Source organism: Nomascus leucogenys, unplaced genomic scaffold (assembly GCF_006542625.1).
Source record: "Nomascus leucogenys isolate Asia unplaced genomic scaffold, Asia_NLE_v1 Super-Scaffold_3019, whole genome shotgun sequence".
NCBI lineage: Eukaryota > Metazoa > Chordata > Mammalia > Primates > Hylobatidae > Nomascus > Nomascus leucogenys.
This window is the reverse complement of record NW_022095789.1, coordinates 623359-645876: the sequence shown is the minus strand read 5'-3', so window position 1 is coordinate 645876 and position 22518 is coordinate 623359. Positions and strand designations below refer to the sequence as shown.

Sequence of the window (22518 nt, the reverse complement as noted above, 5' to 3'; positions counted from 1 at the left end):
CATTGGTTAGTGATTGGCCTGTACATTAAGCTATAGGATGTAGGATATAGTGTCAGGTAGGGCATTATTAGGTTAATCCTTACCAACTTGTGGCAATAGCAAGCAGTTTTGATAGATGAATCATAACTCAAAAAGGGGGAATAGGAAGTGATTGCTATCTCATTTTAATATCTCTCTGGGCCCTGATCATTTAAAAGAACTTGGATTCTTTAGATAAAAGTTATTTTCTTTTTTTTGAGACGGACTCTCACTCTGCTGCCCAGACTGGAGTGCAGTGGTGTGATCTCGGCTCACTGCAACCTTTGCCTCCCGGGTTCAAGCGATTCTCGTGCCTCAGCCTCCCGGGTATCTGGGATTAGAGGCGCCCCCCAGCACACCCAGCTAATTTTTGTATTTTTCGTAGAGACGGGGTTTTGCCATGTTGGTCAGGCTGGTCTCAAACTCCTGACCTCAGGTGATCCGCCTCAGCCTCCCAAAGTGCTGGGATTACAGTGGTGAGCCATCGCGCCCAACCAATAAAAGTTATTTTCTGACCTGCCTGGGCAACATGGAGAAACCCTGTAAATTTTTGTAAAATTGTATTTTTGTAAAAATACAAAAATTAGCCAGGTGTGGTGGCTCACATCTGTAATCCCAGCTACTCAGGTGGCTGAGGCACGAGAATCGCTTGAACCCAGGAGGCTAAGGTTGCAGTGAGCCAAGATTGTGCCACTGCACTCCAGCCTAGGCAACACAGTTGAGACTCTGTCTCAAAAAAAAAAAAAAATTATCACCAGTGAAGCTACCTGGGCCTAAGCTTTTCTTTCTTCCTTTCCTTTTTTTTTTTTTTTTTTAATTCTCTATTTATTTATTTAGAGACAGGGTCTCTGTTGCCCAGGCTAGAGTGCAGTGGCACAATCATAGCTCACTGCAGCCTCCACTCCTTCAAACTCAAAGCTAGGACTGCAAGGGCATACCACCATGCCCAGCTAATTTTTGTGTTTTTTTAAATAGAGGTTCTTGCTCTGTTGCCCAGGCTGGTCTGAAACTCCTGGCCTCTAGTGATCCTCCTGCCTCGGCCTCCCAAAGGGTTAGGATTATAGGCATGGGCCATGGCACCCAGCTGGCGTCGGCTTTTCTTTGTGGAAAGATATTTGATTATTAATTCATTTTCTTTACTTGTTTTAAGTGTACACAGAATTTTTTGTTTCTCCTTGTGTCGCTTTTTTTTTTCTTTTTTTTTTTTTTTGAGACAGGGTCTTGCCAGGCTGGTGTGCAGTAATGATCACTGCAGCCTTCACCTCCCAGTTTCAAGCAATTCTCCTGCCCCAGCCTCCCGAGTAGCTGGGATTACAGGCATGTGCCACCATGCCCGGCTAACTTTTTTGTATTTTTAGTAGAGACAGGGTTTCACTGTGTTGGCCAGGCTGGTCTTGAACTCCTTGAACTCTAAAGTGATCTGTCCACCTCTGCTTCCCAAAATACTGGGATTACAGGCGTGAGGCCCCTGATTATTTTCTTGCTTAGTCTAGCTAAGAATTTGTCATTTTCTTGATCTTTTCTGGTTTCTAAGGTGAGATCTTATGTTGCTGATTTGAGACCATTCTTTTCTGATGTAGATGTTTAAAATTATAAATTTCTCTCTTAAGCACTTGTGACCTTATAAGATATATTACATATATATATATATTTCCCTCCATAGTTCCTGGCTCATAGCTTCTATAACCCTTGTACTTTCCTCAGTGACTAAAGCAGTAAGAGTATCTTCTGTTAAAATATTTGGCCTTTTGTCCTTGGTTCCTGAAACACCTCTGGAACTGCTCCAGAGCAAGAAAGGTGAAAAACAGACTTTTGTTATTTATAACAAGCCCCTTTCTTTTTTTTTTTTTTTTTTTTTGTGAGACAGAGTCTCATTCTGTCGCCCAGGCTAGAGTGCAGTGGTGCGATCTCGGCTCACTGCAAGCTCCGCCTCCCAGGTTCACGCCATTCTCCTGCCCCAGTCTCCCGAGTAGCTGGGACTACAGGGGCCTGCCACCACGCCCGGCTAATTTTTTGTATGTTTAGTAGAGACGGGGTTTCACCGTGTTAGCCAGGCTGATCTCGATTTCTTGACCTCGTAATCCGCCCGCCTCGGCCTGCCAAAGTGCTGGGATTACAGGAGTGAGCCACCGTGCCCGGCCATATAACAAGCGCCTTTCAACCACACCTTGGTACATGTTAACAGGGTGATTTCTGAGAAATCCCTAGATTACCACATTCTGGTTGGCTGGTTGCCATAGGAACCAACCATGGGCTCAGAGTCTTGGAAGTTACAGCCCCCCCATCTCTAGAGGGTAGAAAGGAGCTGAAGGTTGAATTGATCACCGATAGCCAGTGATTTAATCAACCATGCCTGTGTAATGAAGCCTTCATAAAAACCCAAAGGCCTGAGTTTAGGGGCTTCCAGGAAGGTGAATAAGAACACATTCATGTGCTGGAATTGTGGCACACCCCAATTCCATGGGGATGGACACTCCTACACATTAGACCCTTCCAGACCTGGCCCTATGTATCTCTTTGTCTATTTGTATCCTTTAACATATCTTTTAGGTTGGCCTGACACAGTGGCTCCTGCCTGTAATTCCAAAACTTTGAGAGGCCAAGGCAGGAGTGTTAGTGGCCATGAATCTCAATTTCTGCCTCCTCAGAAGAAAGAATTCGACCAAAGGAGCATAAGGCAAAGTGAGAGACCAAGGCAACTCTTAGAGCAAGAGTGAAAGTTTATTAAAAAGTTTTAGGGCAGGAATGAAAAGAAGTAAAGTATACTTGGAAGAGGGCCAAGAGGGCGACTTGAGAGAGACAAGTAGGCTGTTTGACCTTTGACTTGGGATCTTACACGTTGGCATGCTTGCTGGGTCTTGCGTGTTACTTCTCCCCTGGTTTTTCCCTTGGGGGTGGGCTGTCTGGATTGGCAGCGGCCTGCCAGCACTTGGGAGGGGCCGCAGGCGTAGTGTCTTTACTGAAGTTGTGCACATGCTTACTTGAAATGTTTTTCGCTTTCCAGCAGAGTGTTACCAGTTAAACGCCTCCATTTTGCCTCTTGGGCGCATGCTTGAGCCCACTAGCCTAACTTGAGATCTTATCCGGAAGCTGCTGATCACCAATGTCAGGTGGTTTTTTCTTTGTTTTGAAACAGTCTCACTCTGTCACCCAGGCTGGAGTGCAATGGCATGATCTCAATGGCATGATCTCGGCCCACTGTAGCCTCTACCTCCCGGATTCAAGCGATTTTCCTGCCTTAACCTCCCGAGTAGCTGGGATTACAGGCATGTGCCACCACGCCCGGCTAATTTTTTGTATTTTTAGTAGAGACAAGGTTTCTCCATGTTGCTCAGGCTGATCTCGAACTCCTGAGCTCAGGTGCTGCACCTGCCTCAGCCTCCCAAAGTGCTGGGATTACAGGTGTGAGCCACCGCACCCAGCCTCAGGTGTTTCTTTTTTTTTTTTTTTTTTTTTGAGACGGAGTCTCGCTCTGTCGCCCAGGCTGGAGTGCAGTGGCGCAGTCTCGGCTCACTGCAAGCTCCACCTCCCGGGTTCACGCCATTCTCCTGCCTCAGCCTCTCCGAGTAGCTGGGACTACAGGCACCCGCCACCACGCCCGGCTAATTTTTTGTATTTTTTAGTAGAGATGGGGTTTCACCGTGGTCTCGATATCCTGACCTCGTGATCCGCCCGCCTCGGCCTCCCAAAGTGCTGGGATTACAAGCGTGAGCCACCGTGCCTGGCCAGGTGTTTCCATCTATGAGGAGACTGCCTTTTCCTGATGCCACCAGAGACCAATTATTGTTTTAGAGAGACAGTTTAATAACTGAATGACCATCACCTGTTGGTTGCCTGACATTTGTGGTAGTAGGGGGTCCTCTTTTACCCTGCTCATTTCTGCCTAGCTATCTACTGGGACAGGAGGATCACTTGAACCCAGGAGTTAGAGACCAGCCTGGGCAACATAGAGAGACCCCATCTCTACCAAAAAAATAAATAAATAAAAATTAAAAAGCTGGGTGTGGTGGTGCATGCCTGTGGTCCCAGCTAGTCAGGAAGCTGAGGCAGGAGGATCACTGGAGCCCAGGAAGTCAAGGCTGCAGTGAGCTGTGATCACACCACTGCACTCCAACCTAGGCAACAGCGAGATCCTGTCACCCAAAATATTAAATATATGTATCTTTTAGATTAATGTAAGTATATGTTTCCCTGAGTTCTGTGAGCTGCTCTGGCAAATTAATTGAATCCAAGGGTGTCATGGGAACCTCGATTTATAGCCGGTTGGTCAGAAGAACAGGTGAAAGAATGTGGAACCTGCAATTGGCATCAGAAGTAGGGCTCCGTCTTGTAGGAATAGCCCTCAACCTGTAGGATCTGAAGCTGTCTCCAGGTAGATAGTGTCAGAATTGATTTGAATTAGGGAACACCAACTGGTGTCCACTGCAGAATTGAGTGCTTGGTTTCTGGGAGGAGAAAACCCACACATATGGTCACAGAAGCGTTCTGTATTGTAAAAGTAAAGTAGGATAAACTGAGTTTTTTTTCTCCAGAGCACTGCTTTAGTTGCAACTCGTAAATTTTTGAATGTTTTATTTTCATTTAAATCAGTTCAAAATAATTTCTAATTTCCATTGTAATTTCTTCTTTGATACATGTTATTCAATTTCAAAATATTTGAGGATTTCCCAGATTTCTTCCTAGTGTTGATTTCTGATTAAATTCCATTGCATTCAAAGAATATACTTGAGATGAGTTCAGTCTTTTTAAATGTAGTGAAACTGGGTTGGGGGCAGTGGCTCACGCCTGTAATTCCAGCACTGGGAGGCCGAGGCGGGTGGATCATTTGAGGGCAGGAGTTCGAGACCAGCATGGCCAATATGGTGAAACCCCCATCTCTACTAAAATACAAAAATTAGCCGGGCATGGTGGTGCCTGTAATCCCAGCTACTCGGGAGGCTGAGGCAGGAGAACTGCTTGAACCCAGGAGGCAGAGGTTGCAGTGAGCCAAGATCGTCTACTGCACTCCAGCCTGGATGACAGAGCAAGACTCCCTCTCAAATAAATAAATGAATGAATGAAGTGAAACTGGCATATGTTCTACCCTAGAGAATGATCAGTGTGTGTTAGAAAACAATGTATATTCTGTAGGTGGGGGAGTATTCCATGTGCCAATTGGATCAAATTGATTATAACATTATTCTAAACCCTTACTGATTTTCTAACAAGTTCTATGAGTTATTGAAAGCAAGATATTTGTTAATAGAAAAACCAAATGGCGCTCAAGTGACACTGTAAAACATTCTAAAGAGGTTTATTGTGAGCCAATATGAGTGACCACGGGTGGGGAAAAACACAAATCCAAGAAGCCTTGAGTAAGTGGTCCTGAGGCAGTTAGGTCACAACTCTGTTTTACACATTTTAGGGAAGTAGAAGTTACTGGCAAAATCATAAGTCAATACATGGCGATTATACATTGGTTTGGCCCCAAAAGGCAGGATATCTTGAAGCAAGGGGCTGACAGGTCATAGGTGGCTTCAGAGAGTCTTTAATTTGCAGTTAAAGGAGTAAAGCTTCGTCTAAAACTGTGGAGTCAGCACAAAGGAATGTTTTGTTGTTTTTGGTTTTGGTTTTGGTTTTTGGGTTTTTTTTTTTTTCTTTTGAGTCGGAGTTCGCTCTTGTTGCCCAGGCTGGAGTGCAATGACACAATCTCGGCTCACTGTAGCCTCTGCTTCCCGGGTTCAACCAATTCTCCTGCCTCAGCCTCTTGAGTAGCTGGGATTGCAGGCGCCTGCCACCACACCCAGCTAATTTTTTGTATTTTTAGTAGAGACGGAGTTTCACTGTGTTAGCCAGGATGGTCTCGATTTCCTGACCTCGTGATCCTCCTGCCTTGGCCTCCCAAAGTGCTGGGATTACAGGCTTGAGCCACCACGCCTGGCTATTTTATTTTTAAATAACAGCTTTATTGACATAAATTTCACATTCCATAAAATTCACCTGTTTAAAATGTACAATTCTGTGGTTTTTAGTATATTCACAGAGTTCTGCAACCATCACTACTGTCTAATTTTAGAACATTTTCATCACCCCAATAAAGAAACCCTGTACCTAGGAGCAATCATCCCTGGCAACGACTTATCTCCTCTCTTCATGGATTGATGCCTATTCTGGACATTTCATGTAAATAGAATTGTATAAATATGTGGCCTTTTTGTGACTGGCTTCTTTCACTTAGTGTAATTTTTTTTGTTTGTTTTTTGTTTTTTGAGGTGACATTTTGCTCTTGTTGCCCAGGCTGGGGTGCAATGGCATGATCTAGGCTCACTGCACCCTCTGCCTGTGGGCCTCAGCGATTCTCTTTTTTCTGTTTTGTTTTGAGATGGAGTCTCGCTCTGTTGCCCAGGCTGGAGTGCAGTGGCGCGATCTCGGTTCACTGCATGCTCCGCCTCCCGGGTTCACGCCATTCTCCTGTCTCAGCCTCCCGAGTAGCTGGGATTACAGGCATGTGCCCCATGCCCAGCTAATTTTGTATTTTTAGTAGAGATGGGGTTTCTCCATGTTGGCAAGGCTAGTCTCAAACTCCCAACCTCAGGTGATCTACCGCCTTGGCCTCCCAAAATGCTGAGATTACAGGCATGAGCCACTGCACCTGACCATTTAGTGTAATGTTTGCAGGATCATTTGGCTGGATATAGAATTCTTAGTTAACATTTTTATTCTTTTTCACCACTTTGAATATGTCATTCCACTGCCTTCTGGCCTTAATTGTTTTCAAATAAGAAGTTGTCATTAATTGAATTATTTCACTGCATATGATGAGTCATTTTTCTCTCTCTCTCACTGCTTTCAAGATTTTCTGTCTTTGCCTTTCAACAGTTTGTGATGTGTCTAGGTGTAGCTCTCTTCATATTTTTCATACTTTGGGTTCCTTGAGATTTTGGAATGTGTAGATTAATGTTTTTCATCAAATATGGGAGGTTTTCGGACATTTTCTCCAAATATTTTTTTCTACTCTCTCTCTCTTCTCTCTTCTTCTGAGGTTCTCCTTACACGTAGGTTAGTATGCTTGAAGTTTTTCCATAATCTCTGAAGCTTTGCTCATTATTCTTCAATGTTACTTCTCTTTGTTCTTCAGATCAGCTATTTCTATGGCTGTATCTTCAAGTTCACTGATTCTTCTGCCATTTTGAACTTGCTGTTGAGCTCCTCCAGCAAATTTATTTTATTATAATTTCAACTCCAGAATTTCCATTTGTTTGTTTTATTAGTAGCAGATCATCAGTACCCTTACATTTGCTTTCTTCATGCCTTTTCTTTTTTCTTTGACTTTTTTTTTTTTTTTTGAGATGGAGTTTCACTCTTGTTGCCCAGGAGTACAATGGCGCAATCTCAGCTCACTGCAACCTCTGCCTCCAGGTTCAAGCAACTCTCCTGCCTCAGCCTCCCGAGTAGCTGGGATTATAGGCATGCACCACCACACCAGGCTAATTTTTTGTGTTTTTAGTAGAGATGGAGTTTCACCATGTTGGCCAGGCTGGTTTTGACCTCCTGACCTCAGGTGATCCACCCACCTCAGCCTCCTAAAGTGCTAGGATTACAGGCATTAGCCACTGTACCCGGCCTTTTTTTTTTTTTTTTTTTTTTTAGACAGAGTCTTGCTCTGTCACTAGGCTGGAGTGCAGTGGCGCAGTCTTGGCATGCTGGGATTACAAGCATGAGCCACTGCATGCAGGTTTTTTTTTTTGAGACAGAGTTTCGTCCTTGTCACCCAGGCTGGAGTGCAATGGCACAATCTTGGCTCACTGAAACCTCCGCCTCCTGGGTTCAAGTGATTCTCCTGCCTCAGCCTCCTGAGTTAGCTGGGATTACCAGCCCTCTACCACGCCTGGCTAATTTTTGTATTTTTTAGTAGAGATGGGGTTTTACCACGTTGGCCAGCCTGGTCTCAAACTCCTGACCTCAGGTGATCCGCCCGTATCGGCCTCCCAAAATGCTGACATTACAGGTGTGAGCCACCATGCCCAGCCTCTTCATGCCCTTTTCATTGGATAAAAATTTGAGCTTCTTGAGACTATCAGCAGTATGGATTTGGCCAGGCATGGTGGCCCACACCTGTAGTCCCAGCTGCTTGAGAGGCTGATGCAGAAGGATCACTTGAGGCCAGGAGTCTGGATTCAGCCTAGGCAACATAATGAGACTCTGACTCTAAAAAATTAAATTAAAAACAAAAACACAGTATGGACTCACAAAATGGAAGTACCAGTGCTAAGTAGACTTAATAGGACCGTCTTGTTTATTCTTTTAGGTCATACTGCCCATTAAAATACTACATTGTCTAACCATTCTCACCCAAGGGTAGATTATACCCAACCTCCCTTTCCTACGATTGTTTGAGGGGTTTTTGCTTTTGAGATGGGGGATCTTGCTCTGTCACCCAGCAGAAGTGCAGGGGCGCAATTATGGCCCACCACAGCCTTGAACTGCTAGACTCAAGTGATTCCCCCCATGTCAGCTTCCCTAGTAACCAGGACTACAGGCGTGTGCCACCACACCTGGATAATTTTTTCTTTTTTTTTGTAAAGATGAGGTCTCACTTTGCTGCCTATGTTGGTCTCAAACTCCTGGCATCAAGCAGTCCTCTAGCCTCAGCCTCCCAGAGTGTCAGGACTACAGATGTGGGCCACTGACCCCGCCCTAGGACCTTTAATTTGCTGCCTTCTAACTACAGCTGTACCTAAAAACCCTTTGCCTCCTAATAAGCTGGGTAGTAAATAGGTTTCATCTTCCTAAGGATCACCTTCAGTTGGCGAATTTTTTTGTTTTGTTTTGTTTTGTTTTTGTTTTTGTTTTGTTTTGAGACGGAGTCTCACTCTGTAGCCCAAGCTGGAGTGCAGTGGCGTGATCTCCACTCACTGTAAGCTCCGCCTCCCGGGTTCATGCCATTCTCCTGCCTCAGCCTCTTGAGTAGCTGGGACTACAGGCACCCGCCACCACGCCCAGCTAATTTTTTGTATTTTTAGTAGAGATGGGGTTTCACCATGTTAGCCAGGATGGTCTCGATCTCCTGACCTCGTGATCCACCTGCCTTGGCCTCCCAAAGTGCTGGGATTACAGGCATGAGCCACCGTGCCTGGCCCAGTTGATGAATTTATATAGAGCTCAATTGTGGATTCTAAGGACACATGTAGGCCTAAGGAATAGCAAGTCTTTTTTTTTTTTTTTTTTTTTTTTGAGACGGAGTCTCGCTCTGTCACCCAGGCTGGAGTGCAGTAGCGCGATCTCGGCTCACTGCAAGCTCCGCCTCCTGGGTTCACGCCATTCTCCTGCCTCAGCCTCCGCCACCACGCCCGGCTAATTTTTTGTATTTTTAGTAGAGACGGGGTTTCACCATGATCTCGATCTCCTGACCTTGTGATCCACCCGCCTCGGCCTCCCAAAGTGCTGGGATTACAAGCGTGAGCCACCGCGCCCGGCAGCAAGTCATTTTTGAGACAGGGTCTCACTTCCTCACCAAGGCTGGAGCATAGTAGTGCAATCCTGGCTCATTGTAGCCTCGACCTCCTGAACTCAGGTGATCCTCCCACCTTAGCCACGTGAGTAGCAGGGATAACAAGTGTGCACCACCACACCCAGCTAATTTTTTGTAGTTTTTTATAGAGATGGGGTTTCACCATGTTGTCCAAGCTGGTCTCAAACTCCTGGCTCAAATGATCCTCCCACCTCAGCCTCCTGAATAGCTGGGACTACAGGTGCATGCAGGCCACCACACCTGGCTTAAATTTCCTTTCTTTTTTTTTTTTTTAATTTTGAGACAAGGTCTTGCAGTGTCATCCAGGATGGAGGCTAGAGTGCAGTGGTGTGATCACAGCTCACTTCATGCAGCCTTGACCTCCTGGGCTTAAGTTCAAACGATCCTCCCACCTCAGCCTACCAAGTAGCTGGGACTACAGGTGTGCACCACTACACTCAGCTAATCTTTTTTGTTTTTTTGTAAAGACAGGGCCCCACTATGTTGCCCAGGCTGGTTCTTGAACTCCTGGGCTCAAGCGGTCCTTCCACCTCAACCTCCCAAAGTGCTGGGATTATAGGCATGAACCATCACACCCAACCCTTAAATTTGTTAAGTTTATTAATTATCTTGCTGTCCCACAAAGTTCTCTGTGTTCCTACTTCATCAACCCTTTGAAAAGCAGCCCTGTGCTTCATACTCTAGATTGCATCTCTCAGCCTGTGCCCCATACATCTTTTACTTGGCTATCATGTGGATATAAATTAAATCCTGTGAATATGTAACATCTCATAGGATGTAGAATGCAGAAATGCAGTAAAGACCATACTTCTGTGCCTCTTGGCTGTTGTTGCTGTCAAAAAAGGTCATGGAACTACATCAGTTTTCCAGCATCCGTTGTCCAGCTTCATAGGTTGAGAGAGAAGTTGTTATAGCCAAAGCATCTTGCTTCCAGCAGAGCTGTGAAGGAGCCTCAGAGACTGTAGGTCACCTATTGGAACATATATGCATTATTCCTGGAGATGTTTCTGGAGGCTCAACCTAGTACCATACTTTCAGTCTCTCTAGTGATTTTATTTTTATTTTATTTTTTTTGAGATGGAGTCTCACTCTGTCGCCCAGGCTCAAGTGTAGTGGCACGATCTTGGCTCACTGCAACCTCCACCTCCTGGGTTCAAGTAATTCTTGTGCCTCAGCCTCCCAAGTAGCTGGGATTACAGGCACACACCACCATGCCTGCCTAATTTTTTTATTTTTGGTAGAGACGGGGTTTTGCCACATTGGCGAGGCTAGTCTCAAACTCCTGGCCTCAAGCAGTCTGCCTGCCTTGGCCTTCCCGAGTGTTCGGATTACAGGCTGAGCCACCACGCCCTGCCTCTCCAGTGAATGAATGAAAAGTACCTCATTTTCCATATCAAATCTTTTGCACCCTGGAGAGATAGTTGGTAGTCGGATTAAAGTTGTGTGCAGATATCATGGCAAAAAGGATGTGTAGTCAGGCTGCCATCTCAGAATTTTGACAATTATTATTATTATTATTTTGAGACAGAGTTTTACTCCTGTTGCCCAGGCTGGAGTGCAATGGCGCGATCTTGGCTGACTGCAACCTCCGCTTCCCGGGTTCAAGCGTTCCTCCTGTCTCAGCCTCCCGAGTAACTGGGATTACAAGTGCCTGCCACCACACCTGGCTAACTGACTTTTTTTTTTTTTTTGAGACAGAGTCTCACTGTGTATCCCAGGCTGGAGTGCAGTGGCATGATCTCGGCTCACTGCAACCTCCGCCTCCTGGGTTCAAGCGATTCTCCTGCCTCAGCCTCCCAAGTAGCTGGTACTACAGGCATCTGCCCTGGGGCTAAACTTTTTTGTATTTTTAGTAGAGACAGGGTTTCACTATGTTGGCCAGGCTGGTCTTGAACTCCTGGCCTCATGATCCACCCGCCTCTGCCTCCCAAAGTGCTGGTATTACAGGCGTGAGCTACCGCGCCTGGCCTAATTGACAATTTTATCCAAGTTTGTTTTTTGTTTTTCCCCCACTGTGGGCCTTAGCTTCCTCCAACCTTATAAACCTCTCAGTTTTTGTGGGTCAGGAATTTGGGAAAGGCTTGGCTAGATAGTTCTGATTCAGGGTCTCTTGTGCAGTTGCAGTCAGATGGTGGCTCAAGTTGAAACAGCAGGAAAATGGAGCATCTGGGAGCTAGAGCTGAAACAACAGCGGGGTGGAGCCTCTGGGGGCTGGCCAGACATCTCTCTTTTCAGGTGGTGTCAGGAACTCTCCATGTGGTCTTGATGCATGAAATAGTCTGGGCTTCCTCACAGCTTGGTGGCCTCAGAGCAGCCAGACTGCTTACATGGTGGCCAAAGGCTTTAAAAGCAAACATTCCCAATTTGGTTCCTTTTTATAATTTCTACTTTAGTGTGTTTATGTTGCTTAGTGGTCAGATTAACTAGTGATTCAACAAGATCTTGTTCTAAACACCTGGAGCCTATAAGGCCTTGATTTGGTACTGTTGGATCTGTGTGTTGGTAGGGAAGCATATTCAAAGTTCAAGTCATTTTGAGATCTACCCTTCCCACGAGGTCCTTTTGCATCTCTTATGTGTGTGTACGCAGCCTCAGGGTGGCCATGAGTATGTGGTTAACTTGGGCCCTCTCAGGTTTCTGCTGTCACACAGTCTCAGCCAGGAACGTACACTTGCCCCAACCATGACCACACCTCTGGGCAGTGGAGGCTTTGACTCTTCCTGCTTACTGCCTTGGAGATCATCACTTCCATCAACAATATTGCTACATGTAAAGGAAATCAAGTGATTTCCTTCCTTCTGTATGGAAGCTATTTGTTTTCATGGCTAGCACCTTCTTGCCAGAATTTCTACACCGATTGCAGGAGGGGCTGAGAACAGCCTCACCTGAGCCTGGGAAATTGAGGCTGCGGTGAGCTGACATTATGCCACTGCACTCCAGCGTGGGCACTGCACCCTGGGAAACCCTGAGTTTTTGTTTGTTTGTTTGTTTGTTTTTCCCCATCTGGAAAAATAAAAAAGCCGCTGATTCCTACTGTTCTTAGCTGAAGTTCAGCAGTTTTGCAAGCATAAAGTTGCTCTCAGATTGTTAAGTCCCTTTGGTTAACTTCCAGAGTGCTGAAGTGGTTGGTTTTGTTGGTTTTCTCAGTTTTGTCCGGTTTTGTCAGTTTTGTCCTGTTTTATTGTTGCTTCTGCAGGAGAAGATCTCCTCACTCTGCCTTGGCCAGAAGTTCCACCCTGTACTCACCTTGTTTTATATTCAACTTCGCTTCCTCTGCCTGACTTCAAAATTGGGAGGGTCCCAAGGCTCAGTCTCTGAACCTCTTTCCTTCTTCATCTACACTAGGCATTCTCTTCCAGCCCCACAGTGTTAAATATGATTGATATACCAATGATTCCCCATTTATATCTCCAGCTCTGACCTCCCCCTTGAGCTTCAAGTGACTGACAGATCTGAATCTCCAACTTGTCTCCACCTATATAGCTGATAGACTACTCACACTCACATAACGAAAAGTCTTTAATTTTTCCTCCAAGGCTATCTTCCCCTAGTTCTAATCTATTCACTTGTTCAAGTTCAGAACCTAAGAGTTATCCCTGACTCCTTTCCTTCCTTCACTCTCACCCCCACATCCAGTCTAAGAAATCAGATGTCAAACCTATTGCTGGAACATAATTCCAAATTCATTCACTTTTCTCCATCTCCACTGACAACCTGCCTAGTCCAAGCTTCCATCATCTATTCTCTGAAGACTACAGCAGCCTCTTCCTTGTTCTTTCTGCTTCCATTCTTGTCCCCATACAGTCTGTTGACAACAACTGTCAGAGTAATCTTGTCAAGGGCAAACCAGATCTTGTCACCTCTCATTACACTACCAATAAAATCCATAGTCCATACTGTGGCTTATGGAGCCTTATATTCATTCAACATGATCTACTAGGCCTCATGCTGTCTCTCCAACTTAATTTCCTACCATTCTTCTCTCATTCGCCATATTCCAGGCATAGTGGGCTTCTCTCCATTCTTTGAACATGGAATATGCCAAACTCATCCCTGCCTCACAGACTTAATACTGTTTCATGCTGGAACACTCATTTCCTGTAAGCCTTGTGGCTGACACTTCTCCATGATGATCTTTTTTTTTTTTTTTTTAATTTTCAGAGTCAAAGTCTTTCTCGGTTGCCTAGGCTGGAGTGTAGTGGCACATTCACGGCTCACTGAAGCTTCAAACTTCTAGGCTCAAGGGATTCTCCCACCTCAGCCTCCTGAGTAGCTAAGACTACAGGCATGCGCCACCATGTCCAACTACGTTTTTGTTTTGTTTTGTTTTGTTTTTTAATTTTTGTAGAGATGTGGCTCTCCCTATTTTGCCCAGGACAGTCTGAAACTTCTGGGCTGAAGCAATCCTCTTGCCTCAGCCTCTTGAGTTTCTGGGATTATAGGTGTGAGCCACCACAACCGGCCCTGTGATGGTCTTTACTAACTCTCCTGCCCCGTCATTCTCTACCACGTACTCTGCTTGTTTTCATAGCATTTCTAATTCTCTGTCATTATCTTGCTTATTTTTTACTTTATACCCCATCTTATTTGTTGGTATGGCCCCCAGCACTAAGTGCAATGTTGACACAAAGCAGGTATTATAAATACATTTGTGTGGACTATGTGAATGTGCTCTCTAAGGCCAGAGAGTGCATTCCAGCAGAGAGGTACATTTATTTAGCAGGTACTTACCTGCCCCTGCTGTGGGTTTGGGAGTCTGATTCTGAATATGCTTGAAACCTCATCTCTTGAACACAACAAAATCCACTATCTCCAGGTGAGGAAGTGATGACTGAACTCTGACCCCTGGGTATTACCTTCCCCATGTGGGTTTCTTATTGTGAGAAGCCTCTGATCCTCTTTTTTTTTCTTCTTTTTTCTTCTTCCTTTTTTTTTTTTTTTTTTTTGGTGTGTGTGTGTGTGTGTGTCCCAGTTTTGCTGTTGCCCAGGCTGGAGTGCAATGGCACAATCTCGGCTCACTGCAACCTCCGCCTCCCAGGTTCAAGTGATTCTCCTGCCTCCGTCTCCCAAGTAGCAGGGATTACAGGCATGCGTCACCACACCTGGCTAGTTTTGTATTTTTAGTAGAGGTGGGGTTTTACCATGTTGGCCAGGCTGGTCTCGAACTTCTGACCTCAGATGATCCACCCACCTTGGCCTCCCAAAGTGCTAGGATTACAGGCATTAGCCATCGTGCCTGGCCACCTCTGACCCTCTTTTAAAAGTTCTGGGTCAATTCTGTTTATAGAGTCATTTCTCTTGATTTTTCAGAGCATAGCTAAGACAGGCAAGGTCTTTCACAAAAATTTGCCATTGTAAGAGAAAAATGCAGAAATAAAAAGAGATCATTAGGGGCAGAAATACAGCCCTTCTGCCTAAAAGGGCTGACATAGGTAAGCTTTAGATTTTGTGGATTAAGGAGAGGCATCTTAAAAGCTCCCCACCAAGAACCTCTTCCAGGGCATCGACTTTTTTTTTTTTTTTAAGACAGGGGCTTGCTCTGTTATCCAGGCTGGAGTACAGTGGCACTAACATGGCTTGCCATAGCCTTGACCTCCTGAGCTCAAGCAATCCTTCTGTCTCTGTCTCAGCCTCAGCCTCCCATGAAGCTGGAACCACAGGCATGTGCCACCACCCCCAGCTAGTTTTTGGTTTGTTGGTTTCTATGTAGAGACAAAGTCTCACCATCTTGCCCAGGCTGGTCTCAAACTCCTGGGCTCAACCCATGCTCCCACCTCAGCCTCCCAAAATGCTTGAGCTCCCAAAATTACAGGCGTGAGCCACTGTGCCTAGCCTTGACCACTTTTTGGCTGAGACCAGGAGATTAAAAATGTGGGCTTGCCCTCCTCTCCCAGTTTTAGACTCTGCCTCTGCCTCACATTGCCAGTGCCATGATAGAACTCATGCCTTGGCCGGGCACGGTGGCTCACGCCTGTAATCCCAGCACTTTGGAAGGCCAAGGTGGGTGGATCACGAGGTCAGGAGATCGAGACCATCCTGGCTAACACGGTGAAACTCCGTCTCTACTAAAAATACAAAAAAATTAGTTGGGTGTGGTGGCGGGTGCCTGTAATCCCAGCTACTCGGGAGGCTGAGGCAGGAGAATGGCGTGAACCCGGGAGGCAGAGCTTGCAGTGAGCCGAGATCGTGCCACTGCACTCCAGCCTGGGTGACAGAGCGAGACTCCATCTCAAAAAAAAAAAAAAAAAAAAACGAACTCATGCCTTGGGAGAGATTTTACCTCTTCTCTTCTCAAAAAAGTAAGACTGTTCTCCAGGCACAATAATTTAAGCACAGGTTAATACCATGTTTCATATAGTGTGGCACTTATGTAATATGTGATTTTATTTTATTTATTTATTTGGAGACAGAGTCTAGCTCTGTCACCCAAGTTGGAGTTAGTGGCACAACCTCAGCTCACTACAGCCTCTGCCTCCTGGGTTCAAACAATTCTCCTGCCTCAGCCTCCCAAGTAGCTGGGATTATAGGCGCCTGCCACCACACCTGGCTAATTTTTGTATTTTTAGTAAAGACAGGGTTTCACCATGTTGGCCAGGCTGGTATCGAACTCCTGACCTCAGGTGATCTGCCCACCTCGGCCTCTCAAAGTGCTAGGATTACAGGCATGAGCCACCACGCCCTGCCCTGTTATGTAATTTTTAATGTTTCAAAGTCAGATCAAGAACAATGAGAAAAGTATTCCTTTTTCCAGTCTTTTAGTCCTCCTGATTCTATCTGGGAAGAAGTTTCAGTTGGGTACTACCATATCTTAAAACCTCTCAGCACAGTTGCTGTTCTCTTCTTCCTGGGGAATGCTCCAAGCCTCATTTTTATCATATTTATTTTTATTGGTATCTACTTAAGTTTCTGATCTAAAGATTCCTTTTGAAAAGAAGTTCCTAAGTAAAGAAAGTTGGCATACATAAAACTATAAAATAAGTAATAGTGTAGGTGGCGTGAGAACACAGCATGAGTCAAGGCGGCAGCAGGAAAGGCTGGCTGAGGTCTGCCAGTGTCCTAGTATGGCATCCCATCATTCAGTGCCTGTGTCTGAGGCAGAGTTCAAAGGCAGTGCTGTTGAGGTAGTATTTGTCAACTCAGTGATTTCTTGTTTTCCCCTCTATAGTGGAGCACATGATCCAGAAGAACCAATGTCTCTTCACCAACACCCAGTGTAAGGTTTGCTGCGCCTTGCTAATTTCTGAGTCCCAGAAGCTGGCACATTACCAGGTATGCCATCATACTTTTGGAACTGCGTTTCTTTTCAGACCTGGTGCCAAACCCCTAATTGTCTCTGGTTTGCATGGTGAAGTGTAATTGCTGCTTAGCCGCCCAGATGTTGCATGTTGGCTTGTGACTTGAAGATTGACTTAATTTCCCTGAGTCTCATCTCCCCTCTCCAAATCAGGATCATTATATGTGTATCTTCCCTTGCAGCTTGGCATAGCATAAAGTATGAGCTTTGGCTTTAAATAGATCTGACTTTGAATCAAAACTCTGCTACTCATCTTGAGCAAGAAACTTCATCATTTTTAGACAGTTTCCTCATCCATAAAATAGAAATGGTCATAATTTTTTCATAGATTGTGAAGATTAAATTTGGTAGCTGTAAAATGCAGGAACTCAAACTTCCCTCACCTCCTCCTCAAAACTTTTTGTGAGGATGAATCAGATGAAAATCTCATAAGTGTTTTTGAGTGCCTTAAGTATGAAGTAGCATTTGGCTATCTTTGATCTTTCTCCTGGGTTTTTGCAGAGCAAAAAACATGCCAACAAAGTGAAGAGATACCTAGCAATCCATGGAATGGAGACATTAAAGGGGGAAACGAAGAAGCTAGACTCAGATCAGGTAACACAGCTGCCATATTGAGCCTGCTTGCTTCCTGATGAAGCCAGCCAGCAGGTTGGTGTGGTGAACAAGTCAGACTGTCTTGGCTTCAAATCCTGGCCCTGTTGTGTGACTCGGGCAAGTCTATTACTTCACAAAGCCTTGATTTCTTCCTCTGTAAAAATGAGCATGGTAATATCAACTACCTTTCAGGATTTTTTGAAACTAAAATTGAGGGCAGGTTTATAAAAAGCACCCAATTCAGAGCCTGGCACATAGTAGGGACTCAGTAATGGAGCTGGTATTACGTATTACTGCCTAGTGGTTTGTTAGAGCAAGACAAGAGAAAGTGGAAAGAAGCCAGGCTGCTTGCTTTCTTGAGAGCCAGGGAAAAGAACTAAGTTCAATACTTGAATGTTTTGAATAAATAAGCAGAAGGAACACCTTTTCAAATGCCTGCTCTGATTGAGAGGTGATCACATGTGCTTTTTGGCTCAGAAATATTATGAGCATTATGCTGAAGCCACCCCCAGTCCCTCAGGAGTATCATCTCATCATGGGAAGAGAAGTTAAGCAGACTAGGGCTCAAAGCTGGCTGTGTGTCTTACTGATCAGCTGACTTTGGCCAAGTCACTTAACCTCTGTGAACTTCCCCCATAAAGTAGAGATAATGCCTACTTCTTAAGGGTATTGTGAGGTAAAATTTCAATTCCTAGTAGATGCTCAATAAATAAGAGTTTACTCTATAGACTGCTACCTCCTATTATAGTAGCCACAGGTTAGGAAGGTCCTTGTTTATCTCTTCTCAAAATTTACTGGACTCATCCCCTGGTTTCCCTTCTTCTTATTTATTTATTTATCCCTGGTTTCCCTCCTTTCTGTTTCTCTGTCTATTTATGAGACAGGACCTGGCTCTGTTACCCAGGCTGGAGTGCAGTGGTGCAATCATGGCTCACTGCAGCCTCAACCTCCCAAGCTCAAGTGATCCTCCCACTTCAACCTCCCAAGTAGCTAGGACTACAGGCACACACCACCACGCCTGGCTAACTGGAGTGCAGTGGCACGATCTCAGCTCACTGCAACCTCCGCCTCCTGGGTTCATGCGATTCCCCTGCCTCAGCCTCTGAAGTAGCTGGGACAACAGGCGTGCGCCACCACACCCAGCTAATTTTTGTATTTAGTAGAGACAGGGTTTCACCAGGTTGGCCAGGCTGGTCTCAAACCCCTGATCTCAAGTGATCTGCCTGCCTCAGCCTCCCAAAGTGCTGGGATGACAAGTGTGAGCCACTGCGCCCAGCCACCTGGCTGATTTTTTTAAAATTTTTTCGTAGAGATGGGGTCTCGCTTTGTTGCCCAGGCTGGTCTCAAATTCCTGGTCTCAAGTGATCCTCCCACCTCAGGCTCCCAAAGTACCAGGATTACAGGTATGAGCCACCACACCTGGCCCTTTTCTCACAATTTATAATTCAGAAAGGCAAGATAAACTCTATGACCCTGGGCAAGTTATTTTACATCTTTGCACCCTATTCAGAGATAAGGCTTTCTGAGAGAGATGTTGGGATCCCTTTATGTAGTCTTGAAATACATGGTTTTCTAACCTAATCATAATCAACAAGTAGAATGCAATGGGAGGCTGGGTGCGGTGGCTCATGCCTGTAATCCTAGCAATTTAGGTGGCTGAGGCAGGTGGATTGCTTGAGCTCGGGAATTCGAGACCACCCTAGGCAATATGGTGAAACCTCGTCTCTATAAAAAATACAAAAATTAGCTGGGTGTGGTGGCATGTTCCTGTAGTCTAGCTACTTGCAGGGGTGGCTGGGAGAATTGCTTGAGCCCTGGAGGTGGAGGTTCCAGTGAACCGAGATCGTGCCACTGCACTCCAGCCTGGGCATCAGAGTGAGACCCTAATGGTCCACTTGTTCAGCAAACTCTGAGCATCTACTGTGTGCCAGACTCCAGCTGGGCGTGAAGGATAGGAAACAAAAATGAGTCAAATAGTCCCTGTTCCAGTGTCACACTTGAGTTCACAGAAAAGTCTCCTAAGCTATGACACTGTCAGTTTAGGGTGGCAAGTGCTATGACAGAGGTCTATTTAATGTACTCTGGGAGTACAGAAGAGGAGCAGGGTTCATTCTTCCTGGAATACACAGACAAAGGGACTTGATAGTTGTTTACTGAATGATTTTTTTTTTTTTTTGAGAGAAAGTCCCCCAGAAGAAAAGCTTATATTTAAATTGGGTCTTGAAGGCTAAGCAGACACGCTGCCAAGTAGGAAAGGAAGGAAGAACATTTTAGACAGCAGGAATGGCCAAAGCAAAGCAAGGAAGCATGAGAGAATAAAGTGGGGGATGGTGAGTAGAGCCTGGGACGAAGTAGCTGGAGAAGAATCTGGAAAGCAGGTTGGGGTTAATGTGTGAGGGGGGCCATAAATGCCTATTCTGTTATGGGCAGTGGGGAACCACTGAAGGTTTTCTGGCGGGGCAGTGGTATGATCAGACCTGTGTTCTTTCTTCCAACCAGAAGAGCAGCAGAAGCAAAGACAAGAACCAGTGCTGCCCCATCTGTAACATGACCTTTTCCTCCCCTGTCGTGGCCCAGTCGCACTACCTGGGGAAGACCCACGCAAAGAACTTAAAGCTGAAGCAGCAGTCCACTAAGGTGGAAGGTACTGGTTTTCCTGAGTAGTGCTATAGTGGGACCCCTCCCATCCTCAGGGCACTATTGCCAGGGGCTCACAGAGATCCTCACTGAGGCCACAGACTTGAAGAGGTTGAATTGCTTTTGAGAACCCTTAAAAGTCTCCAAGTAGACCCAGCTTCATTGAAATGCAGTCTCAGAATTATGCTCACCTAACCTCCCTTTCTTTGGTTATAGGTTTTTCTCTATAGCCTGAGCTTTTGTCCTGACTAATAATTATAACTCAGGAGTGCCAAAGTCCTCCAGGCCACACATACCATGAGAGCATTCTGTCTCCTACCTCTCCCACTTAGATTTTTCCATCCCAGCATCCATCTGCCCTTATTACTGCATGTTCCAAGTTGAAAGCTAAATCCTTGTCTTTTTCACATGCTCAGGTTATGGCCTACTCACTTTAATCCTCAAAAGCTGCCTGTTCTCCTCAAGACAGGGACTTGCCTTTCAAAGCTGAATACTTCAGTGCTGCTACTACTGCCCCACAATCTGTAACTGCCATGAATTCATTCCCAGTACAGTGACTTCTGAAATAGCCCCCTTTATCTTGTCACGACTAGGGCTCAGCCCTCACTTTCATCTCATTAACTCCTGACTTTCTGGGGTTTTAACCTCTGCTAATTGCAATTAGTCAAGAGTGAAAGTTCTTTGATGTTTATTTCATTGTTTTCTTGATAATTTTTGCTTCTCTATTTTGGACCAAGAAGTAGACTACACTATTAGTAATACTATTATCCTTTTTGTGTTAACTGACAACAGTGTTTTAGAAGCCTTTGAAGGTAGGGTGAAAAATCACTGATAATTTTTTTTTTTGAGGTGGAGTCTCGTACTGTTGCCTAGGTTAGAGTGCAGTGGCATGATCTCGGCTCACTGCAAACTCCACCTCACAGGTTCATGCCATTCTCCTACCTCAGCCTCCCAAGTAGCTGGGACTACAGGCGCCCACCACCATGCTGGGCTAATTTTTTTTGTATTTTTTAGTAGAAACAGGGTTTCACCATGTTAGCCAGGATGGTCTCAATCTCCTGACCTCGTGATCCACCTGCCTCAGCCTCCCAAAGTGTTAAGATTACAGGCGTGAGCCACCACGCCGGCCAAAACCTTTTTTTTAAATAGAGATGGCTTCTCACTATATTGCTCAGACTGGTCTTGAACTCCTGGCCTTAAGTGATCCTCCCATCTCAGCCTCCCAGAGTGCTGGGATTACAGGCATGAGCCACCACACCTGGCCACTCATAATTACACCTTTTTATCACACCCACATCTAGTTATTCATGGTATGAAACAGCAGAATGTGGACTTTGAAGTCACAGAGTCCCAGGTTTAAAGCCTGGCACTGTTACTGTTTATATGACTTTTTTGTGTCTGAACTGCCTAACCTATAAAATGATAACAATACTGTCTACTTCATTGGTTGTGAGGATACAATAATGTGTATTAAAAACATAGGACATAGGCTGGGCATGGTGGCTCATGCCTGTTGTAATCCCAGCACTTTGGGAGGCCGAGTTAGGCAGATCACTTGAAGTCAGGAGTTCGAGACCAGCCTGATCAACACGGTGAAACCCCATCTCTACTAAAAATAACAAAAATTAGCCGGGTGTGGTGGCACGAGCCTGTAGTCCCAGCTTCTTGGGAGGCTGAGGCAGGAGAATCGCTTGAACCTGGGAGCTGGAGGTTGCAGTGAGCTGAGATTGCGCCGTTGTACACCAGCCTGGGGGACAGAGCAAGACCTCTCCTCAAAAAAAAAAAAAAAAAAAATTTTATAAGGTCACAGACTTCTCTTTCCACAAATGGGAAAATTCTCTGCATTATGCCTTGTCCCCGAAATTTCATACTCAAGAGATTATTTTCCAGATTCACTTTCAGCTTTTGCCACATACTTTGTTGTTTTTTTTTTTATTAATTTTTTTTTTTGCACACAAAAACAATAAACATTTTCTAAAAATACATACAAACAAAAAGATGCATATCAAACGTATTAGGAAGGTTACACATGGGAAGTCGGGGAATAGAAATGGGGGGTGGGAGTTAAAATAAGGTAGAGAGGGACTTTATGTGGATCAGTGATAACAACCCAATCCTCTATTTGACAAAGAAGAGGGAGAAGGAAGAGGAAGAAAAAGAAAGTGGGACAAAGGATCAGAAAGGGAGGAAAACAAAAAAAATTAGAGTATGACTCCAGGGTAGACCTGCTTTGTTGTCACTGAGTTGGTTGGTTGGTTTGTCTGTTGTATTTTTCATGTTTCGCCAAGTTGGCCAGACTGGTCTCGAACTCCTAGCCCGAAGTGATCAACCCGTCTCGCCCCCCAGAGTGCCGGGACCACAGGCGTGAGCCACCACGTCCAGCCCCCACATTGCTTCTGGCCTCCATTGTAGACCTCCCAGACGGAGCGGCCGGGCAGAGGCGCTCCTCACTTCCCAGACGGGG

At 45.3% G+C, this 22518-nt stretch overlaps 1 protein-coding gene across 6 annotated transcripts in view; it reads left to right on the top strand.

Moving 5' to 3' along the window:
- ZNF346 (zinc finger protein 346) overlaps nucleotides 1-22518 on the top strand; it is a 65811-nt gene that overhangs the window by 4517 nt on the left and 38776 nt on the right. For 4 of the 6 annotated variants that reach the window (XM_030808474.1, XM_012505048.2, XM_003280499.4 and 1 more), the window contains exons 2-4: nucleotides 16695-16798; nucleotides 17325-17417; nucleotides 19917-20061. The exons of 1 other annotated variant lie outside the window; for it this stretch is intronic. In XM_030808474.1, coding sequence (XP_030664334.1) covers nucleotides 16695-16798; nucleotides 17325-17417; nucleotides 19917-20061 — 342 coding nt within the window. The remainder of the gene's footprint in view (nucleotides 1-16694; nucleotides 16799-17324; nucleotides 17418-19916; nucleotides 20062-22518) is intronic. One more of the 6 variants, XM_012505050.2, reaches the window with a different exon arrangement.